General features: G+C 39.0%; 1 protein-coding gene across 1 annotated transcript in view; it reads right to left on the bottom strand.

Annotated features, from left to right (window-relative positions):
- LOC126484360 (ubiquinone biosynthesis protein COQ4 homolog, mitochondrial) overlaps positions 1-23,241 on the bottom strand; it is a 110,894-nt gene that overhangs the window by 15,404 nt on the left and 72,249 nt on the right. Inside the window, exon 4 of the mRNA XM_050107833.1 lies at positions 235-364. Coding sequence (XP_049963790.1) covers positions 235-364 — 130 coding nt within the window. The remainder of the gene's footprint in view (positions 1-234; positions 365-23,241) is intronic.

Here is a 23,241-nt window from a genome sequence, read left to right as displayed (position 1 = left end):
CTTTAAGTGTATATATTTTTTCTATGAATGTTTCCTGCAGCAATTTAAAATCACCTAAATTTGCTGCACTGTTACAACATCCTGATTTAGATGTTCATGGTTTCCCTAATTCATTCCAGGAAAATAAATGGTTCTCTTACTTTCAATTACATATCTTGTGTAAAAGATACTGCTCCTAAAATTAAATTGAATTTTATTATTAAAATTAATAAGAAATTACCTATTTACACGTACCAAGCATGTTTGTTGGCATTCCTAGGATTGCATGAACTAGATCGTGCACCTCTCGGTACCTCTGAATAACATATGCCAATTCCACATCATCAATGAATTGAACCATTAAACGAGAGTCAGGACCAACTTTCTATAAAAAAAGAAATATAAACCATTATCACAGAAAAATTATGACAGCTGTTGGCATTTTGACATAAAAACTCATGTCTAAGTAAGATCCAAGTGCTGGCACATTAATTTGATTATACTCTTCTTAACTGGTGTAAGCAGAACTAGTACATTACTGTTTAGCCTCACTTAGGTAGCAATGTAGCATTCCAAATCAGTTACTGACAGCTGCATTTATTTGTTAGTGTATATAGCTAATAGTGGTTCATTTATGATGTATTACTGAGGTGTGCAGCTGTCTTTGTCAGTGACACAGAACAATATTTGCATTGCAAATGCAAAGTATATGATTTACTTGATTATTCTTAATTTACACATTCAGGTTTAAATTATTATTTAGATTTAGTCCTGACAGATTCCACTTTTTCTTTGCTATTTTTATGGCCTATTCTAATTTCTGGGCATTTTCAGTGTTGGGGCCTGAACTGTACCATATGCGTTATTGAGATGTTTAAAGAGTCAATATGTTTAGCTGTAACCATGTTTCTAAGCTATCTGAGTATTAATGATGTAGCCAGGGATTTTTTATGCTTCAAAATTTTCAATTAAAACATAAGTATCGCATGCAGACAGAAGTGATGGAAAGCTGACATTGATGGGCAAGTTATTAACATGTAACAGAAAGAGAACAGGGTCAAGAATAAAGCCATGAGGGACTCCTTGCGCTATAGTTCACCATTCTGAAAGACAATCTCAAGAGGTAACTAATTTCTACTGTTGCATAGATACAAACTAAGCCACTGTTATACTTGTGAATAGTAAGGTGTATTATACCAAGCTGAAGGCATCAGTGAGGTCACAGAAGATTTCTGACACTTCATTATTTTTTGTAGTAAGCTATTAACCCTATTAACAAAGTTATTTATAGAATCTACTGTGGTTTGTTTTTCCTTTGCTGCAGACCAAATTGGTTGGTCAAAATAGTCTCATGTTTTACGGTAACATTTTGTATCTGGACTGCAGAGAATGCCCATTTTTGAAAAGTGATTTAATTTTCATATATTGTCATATCTGGCAAATAACCTTGCTTAAGACATTGATTTATTAATTAATGCAGCCAGTGGATGATCTACTACTTTATATGCTAATTCAGTTATCTTTGTGGGTATCCCATTCCAACCTGTAGAAGTTTTGTTTCGTAGTGATGTGTAATATTTTCTATGTCTGTTGTTGAAACATTTCTGAAATTTATGAAGCACCAGAACTTTTAATCAAGCTTAAAGTGATTTGCATTTTCTGGTAATCTAACAAACATCTGAAATTACTACATTTATGCAAAATTCATTGAATCACTCTGACATGGTGTAGTGTTCAGGTGCAATCTTAGAAATTTCATAGTTAGAGACTTCAGCACCCAATTCAGACTTAATGGTGAACCACAGTACCTTTGATTTATATTCTTATGTCTTGAATTTACCTACATTTTACTATTGGTTTTCCTGCCTTTAGAACATTCTTTACCAACATTTTATAGTGCTTGACATACATAATAAAAACAATGTTTCCACCACATTTTAGTTCTCTGTGTAGCTTACTTTTCTAGCATTAAAGATTTTTAGGCCATTAGTGATCCAGTAAGATTACGTAGCTTATTTGCTTCAATCTTTGTCTTCACTTGTTGTCCACCAGATGAACTGATAGGTGCTTTTAAAAATTTAAATAATTAAATCAGCACAGTTAATGTATCTTTATTCTCACTGGTCACTATGATGAAAATTGTCTTGCTGTTATGAAGTTGAATTTTTTCCCATATAATAAGTCAGCAAGACTCTTATTTCTATAAATACTTGCTGCTGACTTTGTGGAGTTTTATTTATACATACTTTATAAATTAAAATAAAATTTATGTTCATTAAAACATACTTGAAAATTACATTCTTCATTTTAACAATCCAAATCAGTCCTTCCTTTGTAAGGACTCCTTTTTTCTACATTAGCTAGTTGCTACCTTGAAATGTTCAGTTTTGTTTAAAATTTTTAAAACCTTTGGTCAATCAATATTCATTCATTTAAACACCATAACATTACTGAAATGACACACAAAAATTTGCAGGTCCAATTTTATGACTTGTGTTATCTGAAAAGTCAGCATTTTGACCAGCCATGTTATAGTGTATGATATATGCAGTTTCAGTTTTTTTGTAGTTTTAAGCACTTTTTTTTTTAGTAGATGACTCTTGTTCTAAGATTTTTATGGTCTTGTGTAAGTTTTCATCCCCATTACTAGTTATTAGTTTTTCTTACTTCCTAAAAGATGCTAAGTATCAGTTAACATTTTGTTGCTAACTATTTAAATGCAGATCATCCTTACTAACTTCTGTGAATGCAGCATCTAATTTCATAACAGTGATCTTGGATCATTAATTAAAACTTCTGGGCTAAGAGGCCATTGTCGAACAGCAGAAATTCTTCCTCCTGATGTTTTATTGACAACTGCAGTGACATAACCTGAATCAGTTTTAATTAATGAAGATGCTGGCCATGAGGGCTACACATTGGGTGTGACCTTGGATATTACATTTTATCCTCTCTCTATATTTCTCACTTACTATTGTGTATATTAAATCACTCATTACAATTGCAGAAGTTGTGTAAAAGTTTTAGCAGTTGGAATTATATTTCTTATTTCACTCACGAGTTCTTCCTTACTGTTGCTATTAAGGGAATTTGTCCCCACATACATGATAGCACCTGTATAGTTCCTGCAGGATTATCTAGAGATCCTTCATTTGAGCTTAGTGTGTTGTTCAAGAGTTTTAGACCAAACTAACATGCACATAATGCTTTCTCAGTGCTCCACACATTGCTGACCTCTTACTATTTAAATCTAACAATATGTTGCCTGTTGCATTATGATGATAAATGCTTGTTGGGAACTTTATTATGGGAATTAATCAAAAGCTACATGTTAACATTCTCAGTTAGTATTGTTGTTGTTGTGGTCTTCAGTCCTGAGACTGGTTTGATGCAACTCTCCATGCTACCCTATCCTGTGCAAGATCCTTCATCTCCCAGTACTTACTGCAACCCATATCCTTCTGAATCTGCTTAGTGTATTCACCTCTTGGTCTCCCTCTACTTTTACCATCCATGCTGCCCTCCAATGCTAAATTTGTGATCCCTTGATGCCTCAGAACATGTCCTACTAACCGGTCCCTTCTTTTTGTCAAGTTGTGCCACATACTCCCCTTCTCCCCAATTCTATTCAATACTTCATCATTAGTTATTTGATCTATCCATCTAATCTTTAGCATTCTTCTGTAGCACCACATTTCGAAAGCTTCTATTCTCTTTTTGTCCAAACTATTTATTGTCCATGTTTCACTTCCATACATGGCTACACTCCATACAAATACTTTCAGAAACGACTTCCCGACACTCAAATCTATACTCGATGTTAACAAATTTCTCTTCTTCAGAAACGCTTTCCTTGCCATTGCCAGTCTACATTTTATATCTTCTCTACTTCGACCATCATCAGTTATTTTGCTCCCCAAATAGCAAAACTCCTTTACTACTTTAAGTATCTCATTTCCTAATCTAATTCCCTCAGCATCACTCGACTTAATTCGACCACATCCCATTATCCTTGTTTTGCTCTTGTTGATGTTCATCTTATATCCTCCTTTCAAGACACTGTCCATTCCGTTCAACTGCTCTTCCAAGTCCTTTGCTGTCTCTGATAGAATTACAATGTCATCGGCAAACCTCAAAGTTTTTATTTCTTCTCCATGGATTTTAATACCTACTCTGAATTTTTCTTTTGTTTCCTTTACTACTTGCTCAATATACAGATTGAATAACATCGGGGAGAGGCTACAACCCTGTCTCACTCCCTTCCCAACCACTGCTTCCCTTTCATGTCCCTCAACTCTTATAACTGCCATCTGGTTTCTGTACAAATTGTAAATAGCCTTTTGTTCCCTGTATTTTACCCCTGCCACCTTTAGAATTTGAAAGAGAGTATTCCAGTCAACATTGTCAAAAGCTTTCTCTAATTCTACAAATGCTGGAAACGTAGGTTTGCCTTTCCTTAATCTTTCTTCTAAGATAAGTCATAAGGTCAGTATTGGCTCGCGTGTTCCAACATTTCTACGGAATCCAAACTGATCTTCCCCGAGGTCGGCTTCTACCAGTTTTTCCATTCGTCTGTAACAAATTCGCATTAGTATTTTGCAGCTGTGACTTATTAAACTGATAGTTCGGTAATTTTCACATCTGTCAACACCTGCTTTCTTTGGGATTGGAATTATTATATTCTTCTTGAAGTCTGAGGGTATTTAGCCTGTCTCACACATCTTGCTCACCAGATAGTAGAGTTTTGTCAGGACTGGCTCTCCCAAGGCCGTCAGAAGTTCTAATGGAATGTTGTCTATTCCCAGGGCCTTGTTTCGACTCAGGTCTTTCAGTGCTCTGTCAAACTCTTCATGCAGTATCATATCTCCCATTTCATCTTCATCTACATTCTCTTCCATTTCCATAATATTGTCCTCAAGTACATCGCCCTTGTATAGACCCTCTATATACTCCTTCCACCTTTCTGGTTTCCCTTCTTTGCTTAGAACTGGGTTTCCATCTGAGCTCTTGATATTCATGCAAGTGGTTCTCTTTTCTCCAAAGGTCTCTTAAATTTTCCTGTAGACTGTATCTATCTTACCCCTAGTGAGATAAGCCTCTACATCCTTACATTTTTCCTCTAGCCATCCCTGCTTAGCCATTTTGCACTTCCTGTCGATCTCATTTTTGAGACATCTGTATTCCTTTTTGCCTGCTTCATTTACTGCATTTTTATATTTTCTCCTTTCATCAATTAACTTCAATATTTCTTCTGTTACCCAAGGAGTTCTACTAGCCCTCATCTTTTTACCTACTTGATCCTCTGCTGCCTACACTACTTCATCCCTCAGAGCTACCCATTCTTCTTTTACTGTACTTCTTTCCCCCATTCCTGTCAATTGTTCCCTTATGCTCTCCCTGAAACTCTGTACAACCTCTGGTTCTTTCAGTTTATCCAGGCCCCATCTTAAATTCCCACCTTCTTGCAGTTTCCTCAGTTTTAATCTACAGTTCATAACCAATAGATTGTGGTCAGAGTCCACATCTGCCCCTGGAAATGTCTTACAATTTAAAACCTGGTTCCTAAATCTCTGTCTTACCATTATATAATCTATCTGATACCTTCTAGTATCTCTAGGATTCTTCCATGTATACAACCAATTAGTATTATCAGACAGAAAATCAATACCAAAGTCTTCACAAATTATGAATCTCCAATTAAGTTTGGCTAATCCCATTCGTACTCTTTCCACATGTATGATTAAACAAGTTATTCCCAGATATTATTCTCAGCTTGTGATTCATAATTTGTGAGTACTCTTACTTACTCATTTCCAAACCAACAGTTCTGTCACTAAATTCAAAGTCTTGTTTAACATTTTATTCACAACCTGGGATTTAAATTTGATTTTTGTGTATGTGTCAGTATCGGATTTATATTGGAACTAGAGAAGGATGAATGGCTACCATTCTTACAAGGGTACCTTTTTACTGCTCCTCTTTGATTTTCTTCATGCTAATAGTATTTGAAGGTTAGTGCCTACACATAATTTTGTTGAAGTAGAATGATGCAATTGGCAACTTGCATTAAATGTCCAGAAATGTAAAATTGTGCACTTCACAGAATGAAAAAATGAAGTATCCTGTGTCTATAATATCAGTGAGTCGCTGTTGGAATCTGTCATCTCATAAAAATATCTGGGTGTAACAATCTATAGGGATATGAAACAGAATGAACACACAGTTTCAGTCATAAGTAAAGCAGATAACAGACTCTGGTTCATTGGTAGAGTGCTAGGGAAATGCAATCAGTCTACAGAGGAGACTGTGTACAATACACTGATGCTACGTATCCTGGAATATTGCTCAAGTGTGTGGAACTCTTACCATATAGGACTAACAGGGAATATTGAATACACACAAAGACAGTATGAATGGTTACAGATTTGTTTGACCCATGGAAGACTGTCATGAAGATGCTCAAAGAACTGAATTAGCAGACACCTGAAGATAAATGGAAACTACACTATGGAAACATACCTAAAAAGTTTCTAGAACCTTTAAGTGACGAACCTAGTAATGTATTACAACCCCCTACATATCACTCCCATAGAGGTCACAGACACAGGATTAGATTAATTACAGTGTACAAAAGGTATTTAGGTAATTATTCTACCCACACTCCGTATGTGAATGGAATGGAAGAAAGCACATATAACTAGTACAATGGATGGGCCACACCCGTTGCATTGCACTTCAGAGTGGTCTGCAGAGCATGGATGTAAATGCAAAAGTATATATACCAAAATAAATAAGTAAATAAATAAATAACTTCCTTTAAAGATTGGAAGATGTTTAAGTGCTATTAACTGCAAAACACTTTTAAATTATTTATGAAGTTGTTGATAGCTGTGTGCTGAAAAGCCTTGTAATCATCAAGTCAATGCAGAGGTTGAAAATACCACTTCAGTAATAAGGTTCTTCTTATTTTTCAGTAGGTAAAACACTACTGGTTTTGGGCACTTACATGGCCATCAACAGGTGTTATACTGAAAATAAACAAGAATAAGAGTGAATAAAAGTTTTTACACACAGTGGAAAATCCAGGATGGAATGTAACTCAGCATCTCCGCTATATGGTGAGTAGCAACTTTCCTTCTCATAACATTTTTACACACAGTGTAACACATAGAAAAGCAAAAAAAGAAGTTCCATATAACATTTTAGAAAACAGTGATTGGGCTAAGTGCAGCAAAAACTTTTTATTTGTCTTACTGTGTGTAAAAACTATTATTAGCTCCAGTCTTTTTTTAATTTTCTGTATAACACCTGATGATGGGCATGTAAGACTCCGAAACCAATTGTGTCTTAACTACCGAAAAACAAAAAGAACCTTACAACTGAAGCGGTATTTTCAGCCTCTGCTACAATGCTCAATTGTGGATGTGCCTCTGGCAGGATTGTTTGTATTAAGTCAATGATTTCAGTCTTGCTAGAAGCAAAACTTTTTGAAATTTATTTAAATTCCATATTTATTAACAATTAGAAATGTTAACTGACAAGTAATGAATAATAATGTTTTAGTAAAAATAACACCTTCTCTTTCGTTTCAGTTAGTGGTCATATAAAAATGAAATAAAACCTGATACAGGTGGATTGTTAAATGGAAAAGTTCATATAAACCAAGAATACCGTTTATTCTCTGGAAATATTAAGGTCATTCAAAACGAAATGAGCAAGCTGCTGTAAAATGAAAAATTGCTGAGGGGATCATAATGCTGTTGCCTACAAAAGAAAGTGCAGTCCCTGTCAGAGTGCTGAGTCCCAAACTTGTTGCTAAAGAGACATGGGTGCACACCTAACTGACGCAGAGTGAGCATGTGCATACATTGACCAACCATTACACTCTTTAGTGCCAAAAACTGAGAAATGGAGGCTTCAAAAGAAGAACAAACGGTGTAGTGCAAGAAAACGAAAATTCATCAAAGAATGGTATAAGCATATGGAGGGCACTGAATGTCCATTGCAACTCCTACATGCAATTCGACCTGTGCGGCAATGGCTGCCATAGTAACTTGCTGGTTTTCAATAATGAGGGCATCCACCTGCTGGACAATGGTATCAGTAATGTGATGTGGTGCTCCTGATTGTGTATCATCTGCCAATGACATCCATATTCCCTTGAATTGCCATGCCTTGACTATTGCAATGGACATACATACTTCGTAAATGGTGCCATTCTTCAGTGAGTTTCTGTTTCCCACACTACTCCCATTGTCAGGAAACACACTACACCTGTTTGCTCTTCTTTTGAAGCCTCCACTTCTCTGTTTTAAGCATGACTGAATGCAATGGACAGTCGAAGCATGTACATGCTCTCTCTGTCATCATATGGGTGTGCATCCATGCCTCCCAAGTGATGAGTTTGGGGCCTCAGCACTCTTATAGGGACTGCACCTTCTTCTATAGCCAATGGCATTATATCAGTTCAGGATTTTCATTTTATAGCATTCAATGCATTTATTTTTGAATGATTGTAATAAAAAAGTACTTTATTTCTATTTGACATTTCACAATTTTGCACGACATTTTAATTTATTATTGGAAATACTGACATTTTAATGCAATTACAAATTAAAACTACAGATATTTTTACTAAGAAGCTATGATTAAATATCTTTTCATAAATATGGAGTTTAAATAAAAGTTTAAAAAATATTGCTTCCAGTGATATTTGAATCAGAAACTTCGCAATTACTGCACTTTCACATTATAATCTCAGTTACAGTGTCAGCTACATTAATAAATAACAGTGCTTTACTGCTTTAGGAATAAGCACAAGCAGCTGCAGTAAGGCAGTTACCCATTACATCGATTTTACTGTGTGGGGAGAGTCAGCAGTGACATCAGAGGTGAAAATTTCCCAGTCCGCCTTGTTTAAACCCCATCTTGGCAGGTGTTTGTGGGCCTGAGGCCGGGGCAGTGACAGGAAGATAGGGAAGTGGTCACTACTACACAGGTCATCATGTGCTCTCCATTGGATAGATGGAAGACGTCCTGGGCTGCCAATTGATAAACCAATGGTTGAGTAACTGCCTCAAGCCACACTGATATGTGTGGCTGCCCCAGTATTTAAGAGGCAGAGGTAAAACTGAGACAGTAAAGTTTCAACATCTCTGCCTGTGCCAGTAAGCACGGTGTCACCCCACAAGGGATTATGGGCGTTAAAATCTCCCAAAACTAGGAAAGGTTTAGGGAGTTTGTCAATCAGTGCAACTAATACATTCAGGGGTACTGCACCATCTAGAGGAAGATATACATTGCAGACAGTTATTTCCTGCACTGTGCGTATTCTGACAGCCACAGCTTCAAGAGGGGTTTGAAGGGGCACAGTCTCACTACAGACTGAGTGTAGGACATAAATGCAAACACCACCAGACACTCGATTATAGTAGCTACAGTTTCTGTAATATCCCTTGTAGCTGCAGAGAGCAGGGGTCTGCATTGCCGGGAACCAGGTTTCCTGGAGGGCAATGCAGAAAGCAGGTGTAACTTAACAGTTGCTGTAGCTCAGCCAGGCGGCGGAAAAAACCACCGCAATTCCACTGGAGGATGACATCATTGTGAGACTGGGAAGGCATGGGAACATTCAATGAGGCAGTTTACACCTCAGGGTCACTTGCTGCCACTGGCTTTTTGCCTGGGCAGTCTATACCCAATGTGTCTGAGGGTCTGGCGAGGTCTGGGGTCCTCAGCGGACGCCAAAATCTCCACCCCATCCTCAGATGCAGAGCTTGTAGGTAGCGGTGGTGTGGGTGCCACCGCAAGTTCCTTGTTGTTGGGGGTCTTCTTTTTCGATTTATTGTGCTGTTCCTTGGTTTTCCCTGGCTGGGAGGACTTCACTGGCTCAGTCTCCAGGACTGGCTGGCTGGCAGGTAGCGACAAGTCAGCAGTATGGAAAATCATAAGAGTAAGGGAAGATAATAATGTGCTCACTGATTGAGCTAAAATGGTGGTGTAAGTGATTTGGAACTGTTGTTGTGCTTGTCATTCCAAAGACTGGTTTGATGCAGTTCTCCATGCTACTCTGTCCTGTGCAAGCCTCTTCATCTGTGAATAACTACTGCAACTTAATTCATTCTGTACCAGTTATTGTATTTGTCTCTTGGTCTCCCTCTATAATTTGTACTCCACACACTTCCATCCAGTCCTAAATTGGTGATCCCCTTGATGTCTCAGAATGTGTCCTATTAACCGATCCCGTATTGTAGTCAGGTTTCATCATAATTTTTTTTTTCTCTCCAGTTCTGTTCAGTGCTTCCTCGTTAGTTATGTGATCTACCCACCTAATCTTCAGCATTCTTCTGTAGCATCACATTTCAAAAGCATCTATTATCTTCTTGTCTAAACTGTTCATTGTCCATGTTTCACTTCCATACGTGGCTACACTCCATACTAATACTTTCATAAAAGACTTCCTAAACTTAAATCTATGGAGTAAAAATTGTACACTGAAAAGACATAAAAAGCCAGAAAGAAATGCTACAAGAAAACTAAATACAGCTTAGAAACCGTGGTGGTGAGATGAGCAAAATGAACCTTGTCTGTAACACAATATTTAAGCAGTTATTAATGTTTATAATTATCTTAGTCAATAAATTTATATCAAGTGAACCCACGCTTTAGGCTCATGAAATGTCATATTGTCACACCATAACCAGAAACAAGTTCAAATCCGAAAGCACGGTCACCAGTGAAATACAGCACTTATTACTGATAGCACATTTATTACAAACACCACCATACAGCTAGAACATAACTGGAATCATGGATGGAGACTGCAACTACTTACACAGACAATGAATATTTCATAATGAACAAACTTTAAAAACATAAGAAGATTCAGAAACAATCAATACTAAACAACAAACAGTTGCTGGTGGTCGGGTAAGAACTGACAACACGCAGCATGTCAACCAACAGTGTTAATCACTACGCCACACTGTGTGTCACAGTTCATGGCATTGCTCCCTCTCCTGGAGAAACAGAGACTCACTGTTTCAGAAGTTCTCACTAAAGCCGATTACAGCACCCTGGATCTAGATCTAGATCTTGTAAATGGTGCTTTGTATGGTGCTGCTGATGAATAGTCATTTTCTAGTCATGTTGTTACATCATCTTCACTATGATGAACATCGATGTTAATCCTTCTCATCATAACTTCATGAACACTGAGTGGGCCTTCAGTTTCCTTGAATCCTCCAACGTCAATCCGTGCCTCTGGACTGTTTCAGCACTTCATACAGAGGACAGATTTTTATCTGCTTAATGAAGGGTCATAATTCTCGACTTCATATGTGAGATCCAGTAGGTGATAAAGGACACAATGCAGTCCAAAGTAGAGCTTTAGCAACTTAGTCCTACTTTCCTCACAGGTGTAAAAATCCAAACCAAGTCTCCTGGGCTGTATCTCACTGATTGGTGCTGGGCATCGTAGCACTCTCAGTCCTTCTCCTGGGCATCCAGGGCCCATACATAAGCGAATTGTCTTTCTTCCTCATTTCCCGTAATGGGGTTTTTCACATAGTCATCCTGAGTATCGTCTGACTGAAACAGGAACAGTAAATCCACTGTCGTTTCAGCCCCACTACTGTGTAGTGCAAAGACAGTGTGAAGTATGTACTACCTTGCTTGTATGTGAGTGTTGTGACAGTCAGCGTCCTTGTGTTTGTATCTACCCTAGTATCCCAATCTCTCTGTTCAACATCAATGTAAATGAAGAGCATATCTATCAGCACCTTATTAAATGTTTTGAGAGGCCATTCGTCTGTGAATTGTAGGCAGTTTTGTTAAGTCGCAACTTGAAATTATGTCTGATACTAGTCTTGACGGGAAGAATTTTTCATGATCAGAGATCATCACATTCTGTGCTCCATGCTTCGAAATGATGCCTTCTACAAGCAGCTTTACAATTTCCAGAGTTTTAGCAGTCAGCACAGCTTTAGTGACAGCATATCAGGTGAGGTAGTCAGTGCAAACTGTATCCATCAATTCCTCTTTGCTGACTTTGAGAAGCTCCCCAAGATGGCGATTCAAGTTTGGTGAAATGATGCTGCTACAGGGAGGGGCAGGGATTCATACAAGGTGCCCCAGAGGTAGTTGGAGCACGTTTTTCTGTCATTGGCATTCCTTACAGAGGCTCATAAAGTGTGTAAAGGATCAGTAGAGACCTGACCAGTGATACCGACATGTTCACCAATCTCAGGTACCCAGATATTGGAGCACTGTGGAATAACTTCAGGATAGCTCGCCGTTGATGAGCAACCACCTCTGTGGCATTGGTTCATAGTCCTCTTATACAATTAATTGGAATACTCCTTTGGTCATTTCCACCTTCCATAAGGCTTCTATATCTTGAGGAGAGGTGGACTTCCCCTGTGTTCTGTAGCAATATCATTTAATGCAGTAATGACAGATTTCATCCATACTGTTGTGTTCTGCCAAAGGATTCCTTGAAAGACAGATGGCATCCTTGTGTTTGCAATCACTTTTGTACACCACTGTAATGCTGTACTTCTGAAGATTCAGTGCCCTTCTCACCAGTTAACACAACAGATCCTTCAGGCTAGTCAGCCACCATAGGTAATGGAAGTCTGGCTCAATGATGACTAGATTGCAAACAAATGTGGCCAAAATTTGTTGAGTGCCCAAACAACTGCAAGGCACTCTCTCTCATTTGTAGAGTAGTTTATCTCAGACTTGGAGAGTACTGTGGAAACATGAACTCAGCTTTTCAGCACCTTCTTGAATCTGTACTTGAACTTCTCCTGTTCCAGTACCACTAGCTTTGCTGTGAAGTTCTGTCTTGGCATTCTCATCAGAGATAGCCAGAACTGGAGATGATGTTAGTGCCTCTTTAAGGACAAGGCAAGACCTTTCTTGTATGGTTCCAGGAAAATTTGGTATCTCCCTATAGTAGCTTGCAAGTGACTTGCGTTGGTACAGAAGTTCTTTATGAATTGCCAGTAGTACAAACACTTTCCAGAGACACTTCTCACATCACAGATGTGCTGGGGAGTTGGAACAGACTCCATTGTCATCCACTAGGTGCCCGAAGACTTTTATTTCTTGGCTGACAAAGAGGTTTTTTTTTAGAATCCAGGTGAAGACCCACAAAATGAATATGCTTCAACACGGTTGTCTGGTGGCACAAATGTTCTTCAAATATCTTCAAATAGAGACAAAAAAGGACAGTGTCATCTAGACAGCAATGACACATCATCCATTTAAGGTCTTGCAGCAGGTTTTCCACCATACACTCATACATGGCATAACATTAAAGTCATAGAAGCCACCAGGAGATATATAGGCAGTCTTTTCCTAGTCAGCCTTGTCAACCATGGTTTTCCAGTGGACTTTATGTATGGCTATAGTTGAAAAATACTTTGTTCTATTCAAGCAGTTTAGGGCTCATCAGTGTGCAGCAATGGATGGATATAATTCTTTAAAATTTTATTCAGTTGTCGGTAGTCATTGTAGAAACACCATGTGCTATCCCCCATCACAAGGGCCACAGGAGAGGATCAGGGAGTCTCGGAAGGTTCTGAGACATCATCTTGCAGTATCTTCTCCATTTCATTCCAGATTATCCATTGTTCAGACAGTGAAATTCTATATGAGCAATGGCTAATTGGTGAATGGTCGCCAGTGTTGCTACGGTGCTTTGCCATGGGCAACTTGGTCTGTCTTTTCTCCACTCCTGGTTTGAAAGTATCTGAAAACTGAAGCAGAATGGCTGACACTCACTGAAGTTGTTCTCCAGTAAGGCCAGATCCTGTTGGCAGATCAAAGGTAGCTTGCTCCCACATTGTCTGTTGTGATAGCAGAGCATGATTCTTCGCCAGTGACATTAAGCTGGTGTTCCTGGACTGCTTTGGCTGTCCCTACTCACATATCTTTAAGGATGAGTTGTGGTTGCTTATGACAGTTACTGAGCCAAAGTTTTCCTTGACCACCTACAATGCTTATGATTGTCACTGACATATAGATTTCTTTTGTGAGCCTGAGTAGCTTTTTGCAATTGACAAGGGTATCACAGTTTAACTTAGCTTCTCAACTGATGATTGGAATTAATGTGTTTTGATGATGGCATGATGTCAATGTCTTCAACGGCAAGCAAATCCCAGAGCAATCTTCGTAATATCAGCTTGTTGGAATATTCGTCAATGTAGGGCTCTGATCTTCTGCTTGTGAGGCCTGCACAAAGTTCCATCTGAGAATAATATTATGACTACATTCTGTTTAAACAACAATATGGAAAGGCTAGATTGCTTCTTGCTGCATAAAGGAGGTATTGAGTCACAGACAGGCACGATGAAAAAAACACTGGAAATATATAAGATTTTAGACAAAGTTCTTCCTCAGAAGTATAACTCTCACTCATGCATACAAAAACTCCCACACACACAGCTACTTTCTCTGGCTGCTAAGGCTTGACCGTTAAAATCACAGATTTAAAAGGCTGTGTTTCTTCATTGATAGTTATACTTGCAAGAGATGTTCTTGTTGGCTGAACATGTTTCCCATTTGTAACTTTCAGCACAATCGCCTTCGTATCATGGAACAAGTCAACCTGGACAGGATGGCCTTCAGTGAGATTTCCAGACATCTTGGTGACTGTCATCCATGATTAATTTGCGTCTATAGCAGCCTCACCTCCAAAGTTTGTCACCTTGCTTTGTTTTCCTGAAGTTAGAAGCTAAGCGAGCAGTTCCTGCCTGTGTACGGTGATGAGGAATCGCTACAGTGTGTTGGGGTGTGATCTCGTTCAGGGAACGGCAATGGGCTTCATTCACCAGCTTACTATTACAATCTACATTTGATTGACTGGAATAAGATTGTTGTGATGGTTGACATCTTGTGGCATCTTTGGACACAGCTTCTCTCTATACAGTAGCACACAATGTGTCCAGGGTACTCACAATGAAACATGCAAGTGTGTTTTTTCTGGCCTCCAAATGCCTGCGTTTTGTGGGGCATAGTACTTGGCAGAGTAGCTGGTTGTACCTGCATTGGTGTTTTCTGGGTTGTCACTTGATAGTTGCAGCACATAAGTTCAAGTTGGCCAAGTCCATCCTTCTTTTTCATGACACTTTTGACTAGTGGCCAAGATTGGTGCAAAAGGTTGATACAACTCTTCTTCGACATACTGATGTATGGGTCACCGTTTGTGGCTGCTATCTCTTGTGTACTTGGTCTGACATTTCTGGCTGCCATATGCTGCTATATCTCTTTCCTCATTATTTGGCATATGAGAGAGATGAGTTCATGGTGGTCTTCCACAACTGCCATAAGGACCACACTCAGAAGATGGTCATACATCTTTTGTCCAATTCTTTTTCTGTCATATTTTCTTGAATCGCAGGCTCCACTTGATGAATCCCTGTTGTTGTGACATCCTTTACTAAAAGAACTGGGTACATGTCTTCTGCAACTCTTTTCATCAAGTGTGGGATTTTGTCAGCTTCTGTCATAGTTGGATTTATGATGTGGCATAGGGTCGAAGCATTCTATTTATATAACTGTGTCATCTTCCCATGACATAGGGCTCCGTTCTTCAATTGCTCTTCCACTAAATGGGCTTGCTGCTGATATACACCGAACATTTTCTTCGGTCTGGTCTGCAATCTGTCCCAGTTACTGAGCTTCTCTTCATTGTTCTCAAACCACTGCTGCACTGTGCAGCACAAATAAAAGTCCACATTTGACAAACACATAATGTCATCCCACCTGCTGTACTTGGCAACTTCGTTGAATCCTGTTGATCATTTTGTTGAGTACTGACCAGGGTCTCTGGAAAACACTGATGAATGCCTCATGTGCACTGCTAGCTTGGAATCCATTGGTCTCCTGAAAATACAAATCTTTGGACTGATGTATTACTTGTAGTCCAGATCCAAGATGTGCACGTAACAGCTTTTATATCTCTTAATTGTGGCCATCGTGAGTAGATGTTTTGAAGTACTCAGAAACATTGTAATGTCATAACCAGAATCTAGCCCAAATATGAAAGCAGGGTCATCAATGAACTTCAACAGTCATCGCTGAAACCATGTTTACTATGAACAAAAATGTACAGCCAGAAAATAACTGAATTCCTTCACTGATAGTGCTGCTATTTGTACAAACAATGAATATTGCAGAATATACAGACATTAGATATTTCAAAAAACATCATAAATGATGCAGAAATTTTTCATGCATCTCACCATGTATGATGTCATATATCCTGAACTACATGTCATATAATTATATAATTTTGCAGTGGTATATATGAACACTGTAATTACGTAACTTTGCAGGTATACTCAGTGGTATGTATGAGCACTGTCTGCAAAATGTGTCACAAAAACAGTCGACAGTAAAGAAGTATCAAATTAAAACGGCATTCCTTGTAAGAAAATAAACAGTGAAAATGAAGTAAGCAACAAACTTTTTCCTTTCATCATTATGTGGGGGTGTCAGCAAGAAAAAGTTTTGTAAAGATTTGAAATTTTGTATAAATTTTGTTGCAAGTCACTAAGTGCTCTCATTCTGAAATACTGTATTGGTATTCACACGTCATGGTCTACACTTCTTTTTCATCCCCACCCTTACCCCTTTCGTAGGTATGTGATTTTTATCGTCACAGCAATTTTTTTCCATTAAGTAAGTGACATGTGTACCAAGTTTGGTTGAAATGGTCAAGTGGTTTTGGAGGAGATGTGGAACATACATACATTTTTATAATATGTATGAATATCTTTTCTTTCTGGGATCAATTATTATTGCAGCCTATATGGTGCTCATAGCTATGTCAGGTTGTTTTGTAGATTAGAATGTTCAAAGACAGACATTCAGGCAAGCCAGTTTTTACAATTTATTATTAGTATAGGCAGGGACATGCATCTTGGCATCTTGCATGACGTGCATGGCGAGCATGGCAAGCACGGGTCCCCAACCTGGGTGTACCATTGCTTCCACTTACTCCTCACTTTCATCTATCCTATCTGACCTCTGTTGGTCAACTCTTGTTCTTTTCTGATCCTGATGGTATTACATATGGAAGCCTATGGTGTCTTTCATTTCCATGCCCTTAAATGGCACTTGTCTTTCTTTCGCCGATTTCTTCAATTCTTGAAGTATCATACCCCTTCTACTTTTATTGTCTTCACAATTTCATTTTGTCATCTTTCATCCTTCATCACCACCTTTCTGAGTAAAATTCAGAATTGTAATTTGAGGATTTATCCTCACACCAAGGTGACACCTTAGACAGTCGACCATGAACAGTCTTTTGAAGAATAATTCCACCGCCGATTGCAACCCCCCCCCCCCCTTCCCTTCCCCTCCCCCCCCCCCCCCCCTGAAACATGGACCTTGCCATTGGTGGGGGGGCTGCTTGCGTGCCTCAGCGATACAGATGGCCGTACCGTAGGTGCAACCACAGTGGAGGGTGGTACTGCGAATGGCTGAAAGCAAGGGGAAACTACAGCCGTAATTTTTCCTGAGGTTGGTTGGTTGGTTGTTTGGGGAAAGAGACCAGACAGCGTGGTCATCGGTCTCATCGAATTAGGGAAGGATGGGGAAGGAAGTCGGCCGTGCCCTTTCAGAGGAACCATCCCGGCATTTGCCTGGAGTGATTTAGGGAAATCACGGAAAACCTAAATCAGGATGGCCGGACGCGGGATTGAACCGTCGTCCTCCCGAATGCGAGTCCAGTGTCTAACCACTGCGCCACCTCGCTCGGTTTTTCCTGAGGGCATGCAGCTTTACTGTGTGGTTAAATGATGATGGCATCCTCTTGGGTAAAATATTCCGGAGGTAAAATACTCCCCCATTCAGATCTCCGGGCGGGGACTACTCAAGAGGACGTCGTTATCAGGAGAAAGAAAACTGGCATTCTACGGATCGGAGTGTGGAATGTCAGATCCCCTAATCGGGCAGGTAGGTTAGAAAATTTAAAAAGGGAAATGGATAGGTTAAAGTTAGATATAGTGGGAATTAGTGAAGTTCGGTGGCAGGAGGAACAAGACTTTTGATTAGGTGAATACAGGGTTATAAATACAAAAGTCAAATAGGGGTAATGCAGGAGTAGGTTTAACAATGAATATAAAAAAAATAGGAGTATGGGTAAGCTACTACAAACATCATAGTGAACGCATTATTGTGGCCAAGATAGACACGAAGCCCATGCCTACTACAGTAGTACAAGTTTATATGCCAACTAGCTCTGCAGATGATGAAGAAATTGATTAAATGTATGATGAGATAAAAGAAATTATTCAGGTAGTGAAGGGAGATGAAAATTTAATAGTCATGGGGGACTGGAATTCGAGAGTAGGAAAAGGGAGAGAAGGAAACATAGTAGGTGAATATGGATTGGGGGTAAGAAATGAAAGAGGAAGCCGTCTGGTAGAATTTTGCACAGAGCATAAATGAATCATAGCTAACACTTGGTTCAAGAATCATGAAAGAAGGTTGCATACATGGAAGAACGCTGGAGATACTGAAAGGTATCAGATAGATTATATAATGTTAAGACAGAGATTTAGGAGCCAGGGATTTAAATTGTAAGACAGAGGCAGATGTGGACTCTGACAACAATATATTGCTTATGAACTGTAGAAACTGCAAAAAGGTGGGAAATTAAGAAGATGGGACCTTGATAAACTGACTAAACCAGAGGTTGTAGAAAGTTTCAGGGAGAGCATAAGGGAACAATTGAGAAGAATGGGGGAAAGAAATACAGTAGAAGAAGAATGGGGTAGCTCTGAGGGATGAAGTAGTGAAGGCAGCAGACGATCAAGTAGGTAAAAAGATGAGGGCTAGAAGAAATCCTAGGGTAACAGAAGAAATATTGAAATTAATTGATGAAATGAGAAAATATAAAAATGCAGTAAATGAAGCAGGCAAAAAGGAATACAAACGTCTCAAAAATGAGATCGACAAGAAGTGCTAAACTGCTAAGCAGGGATGGCTAGAGAACAAATGTAAGGATGTAGAGGCTTATCTCACAAGGGGTAAGATAGATACTGCCGACAGGAAAATTAAAGAGACGTTTGGAGAACAGAGAACCACTTGTATGATTATCAAGACCTCTGATGGAAACACAGTTCTCAGCGAAGAAGGGAAAGCAGAAAGGTGGAAGGAGTATATAGAGGGTCTATACAAGGGCGATGTACTTGAGGACAATATTATGGAAATGGAAGAGGATGTAGATGAAGATGAAATGGGAGATACAATACTGCGTGAAGAGTTTGACAGAGCACTGAAAGACCTGACCGAAACAAGGCCCCGGGAGTAGACAACATTCCATTAGAACTACTGACGGCCTTGGGAGAGCCAAAACTCTACTATCTGGTGAGCAAGATGTGTAAGACAGGTGAAATACCCTCAGACTTCAAGAAGAATTTAATAATTCCAATCCCAAAGAAAGCAGGTGTTAACAGATGTGAAAATTACCGAACTATCAGTTTAATAAGTCACAGCTGCAAAATACTAACGCAAATTCTTTACAGACGAATGGAAAAACTAATAGAAGCCGACCTCGGCGAAGATCAGTTTGGATTCCGTAGAAATGTTGGAATACGTGAGGCAATACTGACCTTACGACTTATCTTAGAAGAAAGATTAAGGAAAGGCAAACCTAAGTTTCTAGCATTTGTGGTCTTAGAGAAAGCTTTTGACAATGTTGACTGGAATACTCTCTTTCAAATTCTAAAGGTGGCAGGGGTAAAATACAGGGATCGAAAGGCTATTTGCAATTTGTACAGAAACCAGATGGCAGTTATAAGAGTCGAGGGGCATGAAAGAGAAGCAGTGGTTGGGAAGGGAGTGAGACAGGGTTGTAGCCTCTCCCCGATGCTATTCAATCTGTATATTGAGCAAGCAGTAAAGGAAACAAAAGCAAAAGTTGGAGTAGGTATTAAAATCCATGGAGAAGAAATAAAAACTTTGAGGTTCGCCGGTGACATTGTAATTCTGTCAGAGACAGCAAAGAACCTGGAAGAGCAGCTGAACGGAATGGACAGGATCTTGATAATCATCAACAAAAGCAAAACGAGAATAATGGAATGTAGTTGAATTAAATCGGGTGATGCTGAGGGAATTAGATTAGGAAATGAGACACTTAAAGTAGTAAAGGAGTTTTGCTATTTGGGGAGCAAAATAACTGATTATGGTCAAAGTAGAGAGGATATAAAATGTAGACTGGCAATAGCAAGGAAAGCGTTTCTGAAGAAGAGGAATTTGTTAACATCGAGTATAGATTTAAGTGTCAGGAAGTCGTTTCTGAAAGTATTTGTATGGAGTGTAGCCATGTATGGAAGTGAAACATGGACAATAAATAGTTTGGACAAGAAGAGAATAGAAGCTTTCAAAATGTGGTGCTACAGAAGAATGCTGAAGATTAGATGGGTAGATCACGTTACGAATGAGGAGGTATTGAATAGAATAGGGGAGAAGAGGAGTTTGTGGCACAACTTGACCAGAAGAAGGGACCAGTTGGCAGGACGCATTCTGAGGCATCAAAGGATCACAAATTTAGCATTGGAGGGCAGCGTGGAGGGTAAAAATCGTAGAGGGAGACCAAGAGGTGAATACACTAAGCAGATTCAGGAGGATGTAGGTTGCAGTAAGTACTGGGAGATGAAGAAGCTTGCACAGGATAGAGTAGCATGGAGAGCTGCATCAAACCAGTCTCAGGACTGAAGACCACAACAACAACAGCAACCATAAATTGCAGGAAAGGCAGCATTCGGATTCGGTGGGCTGTCATTCAGAAGATAATGATAGATCGGAGCATCTAGAAACTCAACAGTCAGTACAAACCGAAAAATATCAAAGGATTAAACCAAAACAAATCTCATTCTTCTCGACACATAATGGTAACTCCTTGTGCCAAGCTGGAAAATTAAAAATTGTCACTGATATCGTGAAGAAACACAAAATTGTAATTATGGCTCTTCAAGAAATCCGAAACAGTGATCAAGACCCTATGGAATCACAGGGATACTGACTTTATAAAGGAATTCCTGGAAAAAGAGTCATGAAAAACTGTCCACAATTTAGCAATGAATTTCTCATAGATCTCAAAATTATTGACTCTATCATAGAATTCAGACTTGCAACTCTAACTTTGAAATCTGCAAATAAGACATACACAACTATCAATGCACATGCTCTCACCAATCAGAAAAATAATAATCTGAAGGACAAAGAAGAAACACAGAAATTTTGGGATCTCCTGGATCAAGTCTTAATCAACATTCCTCCATCAAACATAAAAATTCTCCTTGACGACTCTCAACTGGGGCAAGAAAGAAGATACAGAGATATCATTGGAAAATGGCCAGCACGTACATGGACCAACAAAAATGGTCAAAGGTTAATTGAAACTTGTAGAAACTATAACCTGGTCTCAAAATGAACATGTTTTAAAAGGAAATCTCACAAATTAAAAACCTGGAAACACCCCGATTTCCGAAAGGGTGAATTGCAACTGTACCATGTGTGCATGGATAAATTCCACCATCGTGAAATCTACAATTTCATAGTTTTAAGGGGTGGAGACTCAGGGTCAAACCACTATGTTGTGGAGATCAAAATAAAATTTACGCCAATGGTAAAGAAAAGTTCTCAGAAAAAAACTAGAAGAAAATTAGACCCAATCATCCAAAAACTTAGGAATACACTAGGAAATCAAGTGAAGGGGCTTTCAGAGAATATTATTAGGGCTTAGAATATTTTGATGGTCACAAGTTGAACATCTGAAAGTATTCTGGGACTTTGAATTCAGTCAGGACTTAGGATTTTCAAGTGGCTTTCAGTGGTTGATTACTTTGTGGCCACATATTATTTAATTATTCACAAACAGCTGTGATCTTAAGTGATTTTTACTGCTGGTATGTTTTCAGTTGTGAGATGAATTTGTTCATCATTAATCACAATAACATTTTTGATAGTGAACGTTAGATTTCTCTGTGAATGTTAGTGAGATTTAGTGCTCTCGAACTTGCTACTAGCTCTTTCTGAATTAATGCCCTGCTTCATGCACTTATCCCACACTTGGTAATTTCTGTGAATGCTCTGCTTGCTGCTTGCACTACTGGTTAACATCACCTGTCCTTTTAATTATTTCTTTATTGGTAATGTCTTGTTTTATTTTGCTAATAGCTATACTAGTAAACAGGCTTCAGGATCAATTTTGTGTTATGACTTACGCATAAAAGTAATGTTGTAGGACTAACCTCTACTGATTTCAGTGAGCCACACTGAAATTGAAATATTAGGACATGCATTGGCCACAGCAGTCTGTCTGTCCAATCAGAATTGAGTTGTGACTCGTAAAGGCAAATGTGTGTCCCATTGCAGGATCCCCTTCTTAGATGTCATCAATGGTACACTTGGTCGCAGTGTATAATGGAATTCTACACAAGCTGACTCATTCTTCCAAGTAAAGAGCTGACCTCACACAGTGCAGAAGAATGCATAGGTTATCACACAATGAGAGCCTTGCTTATGAATTAAAATGTTTATGGGACATCTTTTACAAGAATGCCTACTCTGCTTCCCAGGTTGAGAGAACACTGCAATATGAAATCACCACAGGAAAAGAAGAAGAGGAGCAGCAAAAGCCTAAGGCAGTGGCGTATCTACTCTAGGTAGGAGTGACCTCTTCAAAAATCAGCACACTTAAGTCAGGTTTGTATCATGCTCACTGAACAAGACAAGTAATCTACTCGTAAGTGCAATAGACAAATTAGGCTTATGCACACCAGGAATTTACAACATACAGTGTCAGTTTGGCATATGTCATATCTCAGCCATGCAACTTCAATACTGGATGTCTGACACCAGAAGCACGAACACCATACATGTCTATCAGCCATACAATTACAATACTGGATGTCTGACACCAGAAGCACAAACACTATACATGTCTGGTACAACTTTTGGCAGAAAGCTAATGATGTGTTTGCTGCAACCTCTAGGCTTGCACTGCCGACCTTTGAGCCATACAATTAATGTAGTCATCATTTTCTGAGACTTGTCTTTTTGTAGCTGGAGTGGTGAGATACTACAATATATGTGTGTTTTTTTGATGACGTCATTTAGGTGGCTATCATTATCAACCATCACATCTTCAACATGAGTACACACATTCGCCATGAATAGTGTCCCTCATTATGGCATCTGTTTCAGTATGAATCTTGGTTTGCATTTACATCCAGACTCTGGAAA

This window comes from Schistocerca serialis, chromosome 1 (genome assembly GCF_023864345.2).
Source record: "Schistocerca serialis cubense isolate TAMUIC-IGC-003099 chromosome 1, iqSchSeri2.2, whole genome shotgun sequence".
Lineage (NCBI taxonomy): Eukaryota > Metazoa > Arthropoda > Insecta > Orthoptera > Acrididae > Schistocerca > Schistocerca serialis.
Note: the sequence above shows the minus strand (reverse complement) of the source record. Positions and strands in the feature narration are given on the sequence as shown.